The sequence below is a fragment of the Anastrepha obliqua genome, chromosome 3, assembly GCF_027943255.1.
Source record: "Anastrepha obliqua isolate idAnaObli1 chromosome 3, idAnaObli1_1.0, whole genome shotgun sequence".
Lineage (NCBI taxonomy): Eukaryota > Metazoa > Arthropoda > Insecta > Diptera > Tephritidae > Anastrepha > Anastrepha obliqua.
Window position 1 is genome coordinate 74,821,466 of NC_072894.1, and position 16,522 is coordinate 74,837,987.

At 35.0% G+C, this 16,522-nt stretch overlaps 1 protein-coding gene across 2 annotated transcripts in view; it reads right to left on the bottom strand.

The window, feature by feature from the left end:
* LOC129240213 (zinc finger MIZ domain-containing protein 2) overlaps positions 1-16,522 on the bottom strand; it is a 91,414-nt gene that overhangs the window by 9,597 nt on the left and 65,295 nt on the right. For both annotated transcript variants that reach the window (XM_054875860.1, XM_054875861.1), the window contains exons 2-3: positions 10,058-10,475; positions 8,233-8,496 (exon numbers count right to left, since the gene is read on the bottom strand). In XM_054875860.1, the coding sequence (XP_054731835.1) occupies positions 8,233-8,496; positions 10,058-10,475 (682 nt within the window). The remainder of the gene's footprint in view (positions 1-8,232; positions 8,497-10,057; positions 10,476-16,522) is intronic.

The following is a 16,522-nucleotide window of genomic DNA, read 5'->3' on the forward strand; positions in this document are numbered from 1 at the left end:
AGTGCTTCTTTTTAATTAACCATAAGGGCCACAGTGAAAATACCTCTTGCCCAGAATCAAATGTGAACTAAGTAGTTGATGCTTTGTGAAATTTCGAAAATACTGAGGACGAAGCATTGACGCGCAATATTTTCAAAGAGATGGGTGACATATAGGCTCCTTATGTAAGCAAAGGGGCAGAAAGAAGTATATAAATCTTCGGCTTATGCTGTTTTAAACTGAACTGTGAAAACCTGGTATTGAGTAGACGGTTTGAACAACATATACCCAACAAAAGAACTCAAAATTTTCAAATTTAATTAATTTTTATGTTTTTTTGGCAATGGCTAATGCGGCGGGTGGTATCAGCTATACTTTGCTAGAAATTTCTTAAAAGAACTGATGCTCTATTTTTACACTTATTATATAATATTTCCGATAAACGCTAGTCAAACCAAGGCTATGGCTGTGTGTGTTTGTAGAAGTGAGAGGTGCTGCCTTCAAAAGAAAAGGTCTTACGCTAAACAGCTGGCGTTTGGAGCATACATATGTACATACATACATACATACATATATATGCACTGTTTCTATAGCATCACCAGTCTTTTCTTTGTCAATAGCCTCACCTCGTAAGCCTCATAATACATAGTTCGTCTCTCTACTTACTCCTACAGAGGATGGATATCGGTTAAAACTATCATTAATTTTTGTATGCTGAAGGAACTCTAACGCTGCTTTCTATTTCGCTTACATATTTACTATGTACATATTTCTATGTATTTCTGTGTATTTACAATTGCATAGCTTCGTAGCTGATGTAACGATCTATTTATGAAGCAGCCGATTTCAATACAATTAAATTGTAATATGCATATGTGTGTATGCGTGTATGTTTTGCATTGTGTGCCACATAACCTTCGCTGTCCGACTAATGTGTCACCGCAAATCATGCTGCTCATCAGTGGCACTTCAAAGGCGCAGCAAGTGCGCATGTGCACACGTTTTTTGCTATTTCCTCTTATTTTTTATTTTGTATTTCTTTTCAAAACAGTTGCGATTTATTTTCCCTTTTTTATTAAATGTGATTATTTTTCACTATATTTTGCTTTGGCTTGCTGCTGGCGATACTTTTATTCAGCTGTAAATATCTAACTTCATACTCTTGCATTTTATATATGTGTGTGTATGTATGTATAGCTTCTGCCCGTTTGCTTTCTCTAAGTATACATATGCATATGTAAAAAATAAATAAAGTTACATGTTGTTGTTGTTTTTGCAATGATTTAAATGTTTTTATTTAATTATTTTCGCTTTTGTACGTCCAGTGGTTGCGTGTCGTTGCATTCACCAACAGCCCGTCATGTGGCATTTAAAACAATTAAATTTGTTATTGAAATTACAAATGAAAATGAAGAAAAAAAAAACACAGACGTAAGTAAAAAACAATGGACAAAAAAGAAAATACAAAAAAAAAGACGAAAAAATAAGTAAAATTGAATGCCTAAAAATGCCCAGCTGAGAAAAAAATGCAACTTTGCACTACTGTAAGTACGACATGCGATTTGTAGGCAATCATTGCGCTTCAAATGCAATCAATACAGCGCAGTTATAAGCAAAAATACGAGTATATGCATACATATAAAAAAAATTAAAATAAACAATATACGAGGAATTGTTATAAACGTGAACTTTTTGCTGTTGATACACAAGTAATTTGCATACACTTGTAAAAATATGCATTTGTGTGTAAAAAATCAATGCGACAGTTGAAGCGTCTGAAGTTCAGCTTATGGCAAATGCACTTCGCACTCATCGGACGTTTTTACAAAGTGACAATAATAGACTATGTAAATGTTGGCACAGGCGGTGAGAAGTATGCGTACTATATGCGTACAAAGGTGCATACATACATGTGCACATAAACATATACTGTGGGGTGGTATGATTATATATGTATACAAATATATGTATATAATAGGCGCGTACACCCTCTTTGGGTGTTTGGCCGAGCTCCTCCTTCTATTTGTGATGAGCTCCCCCTCCTATTGTTATCTTGATGTTGTTGCACAAATGGGTATGATTAGGTAAATGAATTAAGAAAAATGTTTAATGAATCTTTATACATTAGTTTGGGGAAAAGGAAATCCATTATTTTTGCGCAAATGGTTTCGAACTATTTTATGGTCGATCCTCATTCAATATTTTACAATAACTTTTGCTGTATTAGAAAGCGTAAACCTTTCAATCAATTGTGGAATGCAACTTAATTTAAGTGCAGGTCTGCATTAGTTCATCCGGCTGAATAGGCTTCTTAATAAGCTTAATCGTTTCTGAATTTTCCAGTTAAAAATAAATATCTGACTACAGCCTACAAGCAAAAGTTTTGCAGGGACTAATTACAGCTTCAAGGCGGCCAACGATTACTTAAACTAGTGGCCAAAAGGTTCAGCGTTACTCGTATGACCCAATTTTAATGGTTGAGCGCACGGTGCTTATTTTTTCGTTTACTGAATACCGATTTTTCTTTACTTCAACTTTTTTTTACTCTAACTTACCAATTGCTGCTAAATATTGTTAAAGAGTTAAACAAAAGACGGGGAAAAAATGAAAATGCAGCAGCAGCATTTCGGTGCAAAGGAGCTATAGATACATCTAGAAAGCATTTCACGACACACTGTGGTGTGTCTCAAGCTGCTAACAAGTTGTAATAATAATCGATGCTATATTTTTCGTTATCGTGCAGAATATATCAATTAACGTTCATAGGATTATATTCCGCCTTTGATGTGTATGTGTGTGTATATTTATATATATATATGTGTGTGTGTGTATTATATATATCAAATAGCTGTATAGGAGCTTGGGAACTTAAAATGATAAAACAAAATAGAAACATCGTTGAAAACAACAATTTGTTGTAGAAAACAAATATATTGGTAGCTAATTTCATGGGATTTATTTATTGAATATGATATCCTGCATTCTTATGAACAAAAAATACCGGAAATGTTTAATTTAACCGAACCGCGCCCGTGGGAACCTGTCCATATTTTTTTCTTATGTTGGTAGGACTGTAAGACACACTTCTGTCACTATTTATCCGTTTTGAAGCGTTTGAGAGATGCTGTGCGTCGCTAACAACTGGAAATGTGGGCGAACAATTCTTCGATTTTGCATGATGATAACGCGCCATCGCACCGAGCCCAAATTGTGCTGGATTATTTGACCAAACACCAAGTAAATACCATCGTGCAAGCACCGAATTCACCTGATATGGCCCCGTGTGACGTCTATTTGTTTCCCAAGTTGAAGTTACCACTTCGTGGAAGGAGCTTTCAGTCGATAGAGGAGATCAAAGCGAATGCGATGAAGGTGCTGAATCTCATCTCTTCGTCGGCCTACTAGGGGTACATGGAGGGGGCATATTTTGAAGGAGATAAAATAAATTTGCCTGAAATTTAACTCTATTTTGTTTTATTTAAACATTCCCGGCACTTTCTGATTATAGGGTATATCCCCCGCAGGTACGAGTTACATGGTCCAATGGATCGGTCCCGTATGGCGTGAATGGCGGCTTGAATATTGCAATAAATCCATTGTTAAGCGCGCTGTATGGCGCCGTCTTGTTGAAACCAAATGGCGTTGGTGTTTAGCTGATTTATTTTTGGGAACAAAAATTCAGTCAGCATGGCTCGATAACACCAGTTAACCATAACGACAGCTCCTTCCTCATTTGGAAAGAAATAAGGAGCGATGATGCTGCCAGTGCTCTATGTACTCCGCGAAAAGATTTATTTTTTTTTTTTGACAAAGTAAATTTCCATAATCTTGAAGCGTCGTTCTGGCGTTAAACGATTCATGTTGACTTGCCAAGCCCTACTGAATAGAAATTTCAACAGAGTTCACCATTCTCAGCTGTCAAATCAGAGTTATCGATATCGATAGTTCTCATGTAGCTAAAAAAACACCCGATATGTATTATATATGGGCCAATTAAACTTAGTTACAAACGCTCCTATAAATCGTAAAAACCGCCTTGAATTTACAGAATTTACAAATTTGTTGTATATTTTTGTTTGTATATTAACTACTATTTTTACGACGATTACTAAAATCACTTTATTGGCTTCATTTCTTAGCTTTTGCATTCACGTGTTATTAATGTGAAACAATTGAAAATTTGCCGCTTGTGCTTTGTTCACTTTAAATCGGTCTATAATTTGTATATGTAAATGGAGGCACATACATATGTATGTTGGAGTATATATAGATAGAGTACAATACATATACATATGCAAGCGCATGCAAAGTGTCGTGATATTTGTCCAGGGTGGCACCGCCGTCAGCTAATGCAGCCACTCACACTCATTAGTCAGTCAGTCAGTCGAAATGAGTGTCAACAATATTAATGTTAAATAAAATAAATATAATGACAGCAATTATTCATCTAATTTTACATCAAAAAAAACCAAAAAAAAAATATATATATATAATATAAACGCAGAATTTTCAGGTGCTAACAAACAAATAACGAAAAGAAATATTTATATGTACGAGTACATCTCCAAAGCCCAGCATGCAGTGCCTGTGGCTTTGTTTAGAATCGACTAATGATTGCATTGGATTGTGCAACTAAATGCCTGAATGTGCATACACGATTGCATACTATTATCACGGATGTACGGGTGTTTGACCAGTTTGTAGTTATATTTATGTAAAGTTTATGCCATTGTTTTAAGTTATGTCTAAATGTATTTCCAATCATATGTTTCCAGATGTAGCTATAATATTCGATGATGGGAACTATTTTGATGTCGTTTTTTGTTTTTGGTTATGACTTCATTGGCGATGCCTCACGGCGCTTTGTATAGTGATACTTGTGTTTTATTTTAATTTATTGTGTCATTGAACATTTTAATTATGAATTGAGGTGTCGAAGTTGTCAATAATGAGTTGATTGAAGTCATCAGCAGCAGCAAGTTATGGGCTAAGCTAAGCAATTGAACTAAACGCAAAAATGCAGTAAAGCTGAGAATTAAGTAGAAAAATTTTGAGATAAGTGGCGATAAGTGTTTACGTGGTTAAACATGTGAAGGATACGTATGCATTAATGCACACTTATGAGATTATGCGACTGAGCAAAATAAGTTTTTGATCAGATGTTGACTAAACGGTTAGTTTATGCTGCATTATTTTCACCAAGAAGCGATGAACAAACGCGTTCCTTATATTTTTAACTTAAAAGCTAATAAAAATGTTAGAAACGAACTTTGCATTAAGTAAAATTTTCAAGCTTTGAAAAAAAGCCTTTTTTTGGGACATCAATCAAAATATTTAGATTTATTAATATTTTTAACGTTATTCTAACGTTAACAATAATTCCCGATCTGTATATTGGCTTTATGGGGCTAGGTGTAGTCGGAATTCTCAAATAATTCAATTTTTTAGCATTTTCTTAAAGTATGACATCTTATAAATTTTGTGTAAAAATTTGAAGTGAATCCGTCGAATACTTTTCGAGTTATTCAACAATTAACAAAGGGCGCTCGGGCGCTCCGGAGCGAAAGTGGCAGATAAGCGCGCTAACGATAACACTCGAGAAGGTAGAATGCTACGTAGGCAACAGCAAATCGATATTTTGGAAGCTGCTATGACGGCTGAAGAACTATTATATGGTCCAGGAATAGATGGCACAGTGTAAGTAAATAAATAATTCGTATAAGTTATGTAAACTTTAAATGAGTTTTTCTCAAAACTAAGTTTTTTGAACTGGTGATCAGTGTAACTTAAAAACCGCTTGGCAGATTTCAATTAAATGTATACTGCTTCTGAAAAACATAGAAAACGTGTACCTAATCGAAGGATTTTCTTTTTAAACAATTTTTTTGAGCAATTAATTGTCGGTTTTTTTCTCGAAAATCTCAAAAATATTTCCTATTTCCTGACACCGCCACATCGTTAATTTCGATAAATATGCTTCGATCAGGCACAAGATTATCTATTAATAAAACTAATTTCTCTTGTCCGATTGATTTTAAATGAATCTCCAAGGACTTGTGATGATCACCGCAAGGGACTTCTAGAGAAACGGGCTCCACACAAACAGCGATAACTTTTACAATTATTAATTTTTTTTCGAAATTTTGCTAAAGTCAAGTCAAAACATGATTGTTTTAATGCTATGTTTTTATTTTTGTAAAATAAAGCAACTGACTAGCAAAAATATTTTTTGAAAATCATCATTTTTGGGCCTCTGACTACTCCTAACTCCTTATGTAGCTTTCCACTTCAAAAACATCTATTGAAACGTGATGCCTATAATTTTCACAGGCAACAAGATAGTTGTTCCTAGGTCCTTTGGTCCTAACATCTAAGCTTAGAATGAGTTTGCCTACTTTTGATTAAAAGCTTACCATAAAGTTTGAGCAAGCTTCGGCCAAAGAGCTTTCAAAAATTTCACTAAAAAGTACGTCTATTCTAGATATTGGCTTTGAGTTTATAATGAAAATATTAGTCCAATGGGCTCGAGGGACTACAATTGAAGATGCTGAGGACCTGCAATTTGTTCGCATATTCGTTCAGCAATACTCTCCTTCAATGAAACATTTTACGATAGTTTATAAAGAGCGGTTTAATCAACATTGGTATGAAGGCTCAAAGGAACTCCAATTTTGTGTTTAAAAATGAAAATTAGTATTAAGTATCCGTTTCATTACTTTCCGAAGAATCATCGGTTATAGTCAATGATGACAAACTATTTCGGTAAAATTTCGCTCAAACATTGAGAAAAATCTTTTAACTACCTATAAAGCTTAAAAAATTGCCTAAAGTATTTAAAACATATTTTTCAGTAGAAAAAAAGTAACATTCATACATATATACATACACATAGGTTTTTTGTTTTCTTTTTGAAAATAGCTTAACGCCATTGCTTTTAGAGACGTTGAAAATTGGTTCTAAACACTGCAATTCTTCGAAAATGCTATGAAACTGAAACGTAAAATTTTACAAAAAATTGTAACTTTTAAAAAACACAAACACTTTTCTTTTTTATACTCTTCCACCCAGCGAACTTATTTTGATAATATTTCTTTGCATTCATAACTGGCGTTAATACTTCCTTTCCTTGTTCACTCCTCTCGGGAGCATAGGGCTTTGACAAGACTCAGTCTTGCGTTGGTTTCGTTAATCTGTTTTTGATTACTAACAGGGTAGGTGATTAGCCAGTCGCTATCAGTCCTAAGTAGTGGGAATGCCCACCTGTCGCTGCTTAGGAACAACGCTTTCTTACTGCTTGGAGCGCCATCTGTGTCTCACACTTTTCTGGCAGAAGGATCGCACAGATGGTTGAGGACTTCGCTAAAGAGGTGTGTGTGTGATGGAAAGGATAATGTTTTGGGTTTGAGCAATTTTTTATTTAGAAACAAGGAAAGTAGGAAAATATGGAAAAGTGCGAGGACCGTGCTTTAAGTGGGATTCGAACCCATAACCTCTGGGATGGCAGGCTAGTGCACTACGCTAGACTACCGTAAATATTATGATATTAGCGTTAAAATGAATTTACATCTGCATTCCAAAATTTTTTGAAAGGAATTTTCGTGTACTTATATTAAAAAAAATCGTACTCTAAAAAATGTCTCGAATGCAACTCGATTGTAAAACTATTCGCTCTACTTTCTATTAAAACTCAAAAACTTAAAGTTGCGCCTAAAAGATACAACAAAATTTTGAAAACTATTTACATATTCGCATACAGCTCCACATTCATGTTTAAATTCTTATTCATCTCAAATAACTTCATAACTAAATGTTTCGCTTTAATTCTCATTTAATCTACTCCAATCGACCGAAATATGTATGTATGTGTAAGCACATATAAAGTCAATTTCTAGGCTCTTTCAAAGCTAGTACAAAACGACACATCTAGTCTGCCAATTCAGTTGATTGATTTTCATTTGGGCCCATTCAACAGAGACCTTGATGAAATATTATACTGCAGCAGCCGACAGGTCAGGACTGAATACTTTGTTTGATGCGCATTGAAGGATAACGAAAAGAGTTTCTCTCAAAAAAAAAAAAAACAAAAAAAAAATTGAATTAAAATCTGCGCGTATGTATACTCGTATATTCACTGCAGCAACGTTGTAGTAATCCCCATATCCGGCGCTTATTTGATCTCAATGCACACTCATTTGTCCTTGAAACTCGAAAAGGTCAAAGAGACATTTTTTTGTTGAAAATAATTTTACTTACTTGATGCCGAGATGGCGCAACACTGGGATTGCCGCTGGGACCACCACCACCGCCACCGCCATTATACGCATTCACATGACCCATTTGCATGTTGGAAGCGGCATTCATGCCAACATTTGGATTACTGGCCACTTGAGAGCCACCACCAATGCCACCCGTGCTATTCATATTGGTGGCACTTGGGCTGCCACTGCCAGCAGCGCCGATGTTGCCATTCAAGTAAAGGTTCTGCACGTTGCCACCATGCATTTGATTGGCACTCATCTACAAAATGAAATTATTAAAAAGAGAAAGTGGTGGTGAATCTCGGTTTATAAAGGGGTGAATATAAGTTTATTAATTATTAATTAATATATACACCTATATAAGTATGCGTGTTTTCTTGTGCAAATAGCATAAAAATTGTTAATTTGCCTCGCGATTAAGAAAAAAGAATTTTTGTTTTTTTTGAATTTCGAAAGGCCTCCGCTGATCAATATTTTTCATCGGAAGTCATGATATTCTTTTGCTTTGAACTTAACTTGAAATTACACGTGAAATTATGCGATTGTTTTGTTTTCGGAAACTACAGCCGATTTGATTTACGCTTGACCATCATTCGGTTGAATGCGGTTGCGATGCCTGTGAAACTATGAAAATTTCCCTATTATAACGAACACTCTTCCCCTCAAAATTTTCAAAAAATGGTTTCATACCTACTAAGACCTAAAGTTACATAGGAAGACCATGCCCATAATGTAGGTGCCTAACGCCCAAAAGTAAACTTTAAATGTGTAACGGAAAGTCTCAAAAAAGGAAACATGACATACTTTTAGGAGCATACTATTGTATCTAAGCAAAATATTTACTGTGTATTTGTATGACCACGGCCATTTCATTCACAGGACAAATAAAAATAGTAACGCTATTTTCAGAATGCATGCGCGCCTAAAAGAACGTAATGTTTTTTCGGTTGCAGGCCTGAAACTATACTGTTTACAGTGACGTTGTTTGTTGTTTACTATTTGTTATGCCCGCGCGCTCTTGTGCACAAGGCTATTATAATTTCGTTCAAATAACGGTTGTATGTAACAGCATAAAGGATTCAATATATATGTAGATATACAGTTAGAGACTAAAGTTTGAATACATCCTTCGAATCTGGAGTTTAAAGAAAAGTACGCGATTTATCACAATTGTAAGTATGCAGTTTTATTTCATTTCATGAATGATAGAAAACAAAAATAAATAAATAGTTTCTTGGCCACAATCATAACAGTATAAAAAACAAAAAAGTTCAATGCTTTAAATGGGAGAAATCGGCCAATAACCACGCTCATCTCCTGTATAACCGTAATTTTCGTACTTGATATGTGTACTACAAATAAAGCAAAATTACAAAATTACACAAAATTAGTACATGCCAAAAATCCAAAAATTAAATATGTTGAGAGAGAAATGTTTGGGAATGGACGGCACCACACACCCTTTTTCAGGTAAATGAGTATATCTCGGCTAACGACTTAATAAAACTCGCTTAAATCGGGTCACGTATTGGATCCGACATAAATGCCATTGAGCTCGGGTAACAACCACGCCTACTTTTTATACGTCAAGACTACATTTCCGTCCGCCCGTGTAATGTTCTGAGTTATAACTCTTATTGTCTTGATTCCAAAAATCGAATAAAATTTGTTTAAAAGGTGAGCGAGTATATAAACTTCGGTCCGGCCCGAATTTAGCACTTCCTTACTTTTTTTCATATATGTACCTTCTCAATTCTATTGCTGTTTCTACTTTTATTTTCATTTTTCTTTTCCAATTACGTTGACTCTCGCACACTCACCTGCCCATATCCACTGCCCATTCCACTCATATTATCCATCTGTTGTTGCTGCTGCAGACCACCACCGTTAGCCGTGACCATATTACTATAGTTGCCGTAGCCGGTTGTTGTGAATTCGGAATTTGGGCCGAATGTATTCTTTAGTGTGCGCAAAGTGTCTAGCTCGCCCATGGAATATGTGCCGATGGGTGCGATGCCATTCTGTGTGGGCGTATTATATACGGTGGGATAGTTGCCGTATGTGTTGTTCTGCTGAGCGGATTGTTGCTGCTGTTGAATGTGTTGCTGCTGCTGCTGCTGTTGTTGTACTTGCTGCTGCTGTTGTTGCGTTTGTACGTCGGGTAGTTGTGGTGATATTTGGCTCCCGGAGGCTGGCGCCCTCGAGGAGCCGGCGCCGGCGTTCATTTCATCATTTTTTCTGCAAAGCAAAGAGAAATAAAAGGCAAAAAACGTTAGAAATTCATTGAAGTACAATATGCGGTAAATACTTTGGAGTTAAATATACTTAATAAGTACTTCAATTATAACGTATAATACAGGAATAACTAGTGTGGCACGCATTCTACTTTTTTCCCTAAATTTAATTCGTTTAAAAGAGTCGCATATATTTATATTCGGTACCCAAATTTGGTTAGCTTAGTGAATAGTTATATATGAATTTTAGAATTTGTTTTTTATTTACAACTGAATCTCATTCGCATTTTTATGATGATTTGCATGAAAAAGTATTAAAAAAATGACAAAATTAAAAAGCTTAGAGAAACTGCCCGTTACGCTCAGCCGTTAATAAAATACCCATTATACGTCTTAATCTGTGCTTCACTTTGGCAAATGTGCTGAGAATAAGCCAGATAAAATTTATTTATATTACATTAAAAAGTAACCGCAATAAATGCATGCACGTAGCAAAGTGCACTTAGAGGTCTTCGTATTTCCGCTGAACCAAAATATATTTGGCATTTTTTCTACCTAACAACCTACCCTATAGATGAGCACGTACAGTGGCGGTCAAAGTAATAGCAGCGCGCCGTATTTCCAAGTTTAGACTATTTATTAATTTTTTTAAATTCTTCTTATAATTCATACACCCTCCTAACTATCCCACCACTACCTCTCCCCACTCTCTCCTTTCATCCCATCGGCTTTCTCTTTCACCGCACCTCCTTCATAATGGTATCACAAAGGACGAATCCGTTTTTCTTCGTCCCATGTGTGCTCATTCCTTGGGCAACCATTTCAACCTCACCTATAATTCATAACATAAAGTTTCAAAATTTGTAGGAACTTCAAAAAATCTAAAAATTTTCATAAAATTTGTAAACTTTTCAGTCTGAATTTTTAAAATACTGGTGGGTGTGCAATTTTGCAACCCATTCAGTTTTGCCATGATAGCATCCGGCAAACTTGAAGTTTTTAAAATTTGCTCTTCATTTGTGAAAAGTTTCTTTTTTGATGGTGTTTCTTTCATATACAAAAAAATTGAATTATATGGAAGAAAATTCGTTACATGATTTTTGTTGTACTACGAACTATATTTTTATAAAAAAAATTAATATAAATAAATAAAAAATAAACAAGTCATTATTTTGACCGCCACTGTACACCCATAAATTAAATATCTTGCACAAATTTACTATGCAAATTATAAAAAAAAGGCAAACTAATATTAGCATACAGGAAGCAAGTGTTTGAGAAAATGTTGGCTTCTCTGTAGGAAATTCTCAACCTAGGGCTGAAGATGTTTCATCTACGCTGACTGAAAGCATTATGAAGTTGTGAATAGCTGTCAATGAACGGGATCCGGATACAAATTTTGCACGCAAATGCAACAACAATAACGTGATCTTGCTTGAGATTTTGCTAGATTTATTAACCGCTCTCTTTGTTTTGGTTTTCATCATTGATTTGGCAGCACAGACTTTGATAATTGGCCGCACTGACGAGCGAATGCCTACATAAACACAAAGTTAGATGAAGTAAATTAGAAAAGATAATTTTCATGTATAAGGCGGCTTTTAATACGACGTTATTAGGCAGAAGTAATTACGGCAAATTGATAACCTTTGAATTGATTAGCTCTTGAAAAACGCCGATTTTTCAAAGAAACAATAATACATTTTTCGAACGACTATTGTGTTTTTCAGACCTCAACTTCTTTTTCTTTTCTGCACTGTTTTTCTGTTGAAGCTTTATGTAAACTAATATAGTAAAAGTCGAAAGTGACATCAAACGTTTTTTTCCAATTGGGTAGCTTTGAATACTTAACCTCTTCATATTGAGCACAGCAGCCTGACAAATGGCAATTCAACTATATCATCCATCCACTAGTTCATCATCACTGACTTCATACATGACACTGTCATCGATAAAGATTTTCCTAGTACACATGCACTCATACAAGGGTGATTATTATTGGTGCAGAATACGCTCTGTTCTGACGTAAACTTTTGAAGTCATTAAGTTGAGTAAGTCAATGTAAGATTATATTTACATGAAAACTATTTTAAGGCACAATTTATTTAAAGAAGCGGGTTAAAAGTAGCTCAGATTGTTTTAAATAGCCGAATGCTCAGTACAAAGTTGTATTTTTAGAGCTGTGGTATTATGCACAAATGAGACACAAGCGCATTCCTACTTACTGACACTAAAGGCGAATCTTGCTTATTTAGCCATTTTCGATGACATGGCGTTAAATGTTTCCTATGTAGAAGTATTTCTACTGCAATATTAAGGTAAAATATTTTTAGATCAGAATACTCAGGTTATGTGGCTGTTAAAGTCCGCTTGTGGATACATATACAGAAGTTATAGAGGTATATACGCTTATGCGTTTACTAAAAGGCAAAAATAAAAAAAAACAGCAGCTAAAATTAAGGTGCGTACACACACGCGCGACTATCAGGCCTCTGTATACCACCTGTCTTTCGCTGCCTTCCTACGCTGTGCACTTACATGCGTACTATATACCTGAGCTGGTGCCTAAAAATGTGGTGCATTCATAGCAAGTATGAAAAAAATTCCTACCACTCACATGAGTATAATTTTACGCGTTTTTTAGCTCGCAGTTGCGGCGCTGTTAACTTTTTTTCCTGTTTTTTGGCCTCTATATTTTTATCTCAAGGATGAGTTATCGCATGCCATTGCTGGAGCAGAGAGGTAAAGGTGAATGCAAGAAGTTAGCCAGAGGCAGCAAAAAGTTAGAGAAGGCATCGAAAAACAAGACACAAAAAAAAAATGAAATAAAAGGTTAAGAAAACAAAGTAAAAAGGCGTTCAGCAAAGTGTACATACACGTGAATGCACACACGATATACACACGGAGGTATGTGGCTACATAAATGGCGCGTGTAACTGTTGACAATGCAAACAAGTGGAGAAGCGGAACCAAAGCCAACCGTGTCTTTTCGTATATTGTACATACAATATATACTGCAATAAATTCAGCATAAATTAATGCATATACATACACACATACGTACATATATGCATCACATATGTATGAGTGTTCGAGTGAGTCTGTGTTTCGCGACTAAGCAAGACACAAAATTGTTGGCAGGCTTGAACTTGTCGTTGCATTCATTTTTGTATGCACTCTCTTATTGCCGCCGAACACATGTCCATATGTACCTCTATGTATATTTATTTATGACAAATATGTACAAAAATATGTAAGCGTATAAGTGACTGCGCAAAGGTGCACACACAGGAAGTTCATGCTCCTCTTATGGATTATGCATGTGGATCAGCGCCAAACAACAGAAAGCAGTTGCTCCCAAAAACAAAATAAATAAATAAATGAAAAACAAAAAAACCAAAAAATGGCAGCTGCAAAATGCGTCTGGATTACAGGAAAAGGTGTTTTTTTCTACTTGGTATTGCAGTGCATTATATAATTAAAGCATTTTTTGATGATACACCGAAACTCATTCAAAGCAATATTAAAATTCTTATACACAAGCACAGTTTCCATAAAAATTCAAACAAAAACTTTGAATTTAAAAATAAAAATAAAATACAATATTAAAAAATGTGTTATATATTAAACTTTGTCGTGAATTTCATATGAACAAATCACTCCCACAATCTACAAAACAATACACGAAACAGTTTAGGAAATTTACGCTGGCCCTGCGATTCTTAGTGCATTTTCTTCAAAAAAAAAATTTCCCCTCGTTATATGGCAACATTAAGAAAATTTTGAATATGAAGAAAAAGAAAAAATGTAACCTTCCACAAAATATTTATTAAATATAATAAAATTTTACTATTTATTACCGCTTGTTTGTTAAAATTCAAAGTTTTGCACAACTAGCTGGAAATTGCTCACCACCACGTATAGTAAGGGGAAAGAAAGTTATGCACTTTTTCTGGTCAGAGTGCAATATTCTGAGGGAGCAACCTTTTAAATATGCTAAGAAAATAACCTTTTACGGCTCTGGTGAAGGCCACAATAATTGCAACATTAGTGCGAAAAGAAAACGGTATACATTTTTTTAGCTAAACGAATGCCTCTAACTTTTTTGTTTAGTAATACGAGTATAACTGCTTTCAAAACAAGCTAATTTCATTTTATGCAGCAGAAAAATAAAGTTAAAGAGGTTTGTTTTTTGATACAAATGTTTGATTGTGATATGTTTTAGGATGTTTGCAGATAAAATTGCATTCATGATTTTTGAATTTTTTTTTGTTATTTGGGAAGAAAGCAGTGCACCTATAATTGAAACTAATTATTTTAACGTTAGCGGAAATGGATCAATGGACAAAATGAGCTTAAAACGGGTGTAAAAAATTGAAAAAAATACTAAGCGTGTTTGCTGTGTAAACTATGTACACCACTTTCATTTTGTCTTTTTTTGCAAATTTTTATTGTAAATGGCCTTGATGCAACTAGTCCGAAACTAGTTTCAAACGGGCTAATTGATAAACTAGACTCAATGGAACTTGTATACAGCAAACAGTAGGCTAACAGTTGATATCCCTGAAGGTATGCTACAAATTGGCGATGCTCGCATTCATACATATACCATATATGATACATATGTATGTTTGCACGCGTGTTAGTATGTACATTACGATTAGCCCACGCACCAAATGTACGCAAAAAATTCCTTTTTGTGCTACGAGACTAGGGTTTATATTTTTGTTTTCGTTTCTCTTGTCCTCTTACAGACTTTGACCTATTTAATTTTTTATATTTTTTTCGAGCTTCATGGCTGTGAATTGAGTTGCTACAATAAATGTCAAATCCATATGTACCTACATACCATATCCTCGCCAACTTAACAGCATGTAAATGCTTTCATAACAAATAAAAAAATAGCGGTGAAAAGGTCAACAGAAATGGCTATTTAAGGAGAACGTTTGGTAGCAGCCAATTCCTTCTACTGTGGCGTTATAATTTCTATGTTACTTAAGTTTTTCTTGTTCATGCGCTCATCAAAATAGTTCAAGCGCCAACGGCAGCAGATGGAAAATTAAAAAGTCAGTCTGTCAGCCAGTGAGTAAGTCAGTCAGCCAGTCAGTCAGTTTGTTGTTTTGTTGGAGACACCTTGACATAATTTGAACATTTCTATGTGGATATATGTATGTATGTATGGCCGTTTGAGTGTGAGCAGAGGGCGTTCATAAATGGCTCAGTGCCATATTGAAGTGTGGCAGCGAACGCATAATAAATACATACATACATACAAATTTATACGGATATGTGCGGTGGTGTAGACTTGTCGCAAAGGTCATAAGGACATCGATAGCTTTCGTTGCGCTTGTGTTGGCATTGCTGTTGCCATTGTTTTTGTGTTTTATTGATTTAAGTTGTATAAAACTAACGCCTAAGATAGTGCTCACACTGTGGAACAAACTGACATTGCATAGCACTCTTTATACAAACAAAGACATACGTACATATATAAACTTTTGAAAATCCTTTTTCCACCGCTGACATACATACATACAACTAAACCACTAATTCTGTAACAGTATTGCATTTCGAAATATTTTCCACATTTATTACAAATGGCTTACATTTCCATAAACGATAGTGTAAAAATATTTTACAATAGCAGAAACTCTTCCGTTTCCTGTTACACACTATGAACGCAGCAAGACAAAGCGTAGAAATAAGTTCAGTCTTTTAAGCTGTCTTCAGTAATTCTATTATACTTATATAGTGTACGTGTTGTGTGCATGTGTGAACACAGCTTCATGAGAAATTTGTTCAATTAAAAAAAAACACAACAGACAGAGAGCGACTTAGTTAGAGAGTGGGAAGCGCAATGAATATGCCAATGAACATAAATACACATACACCTACACCTACATTTGCATATTAATTAATACTTGCATGCTTTGACTCGGCGTGATCAACTGGTAGCAATATAGCAGCTTGATTTCTATACACACACCCACAAGCATATGCAGACACGTTATATGTATGCACATCCATATGTACGTATACATAAACGTAGAA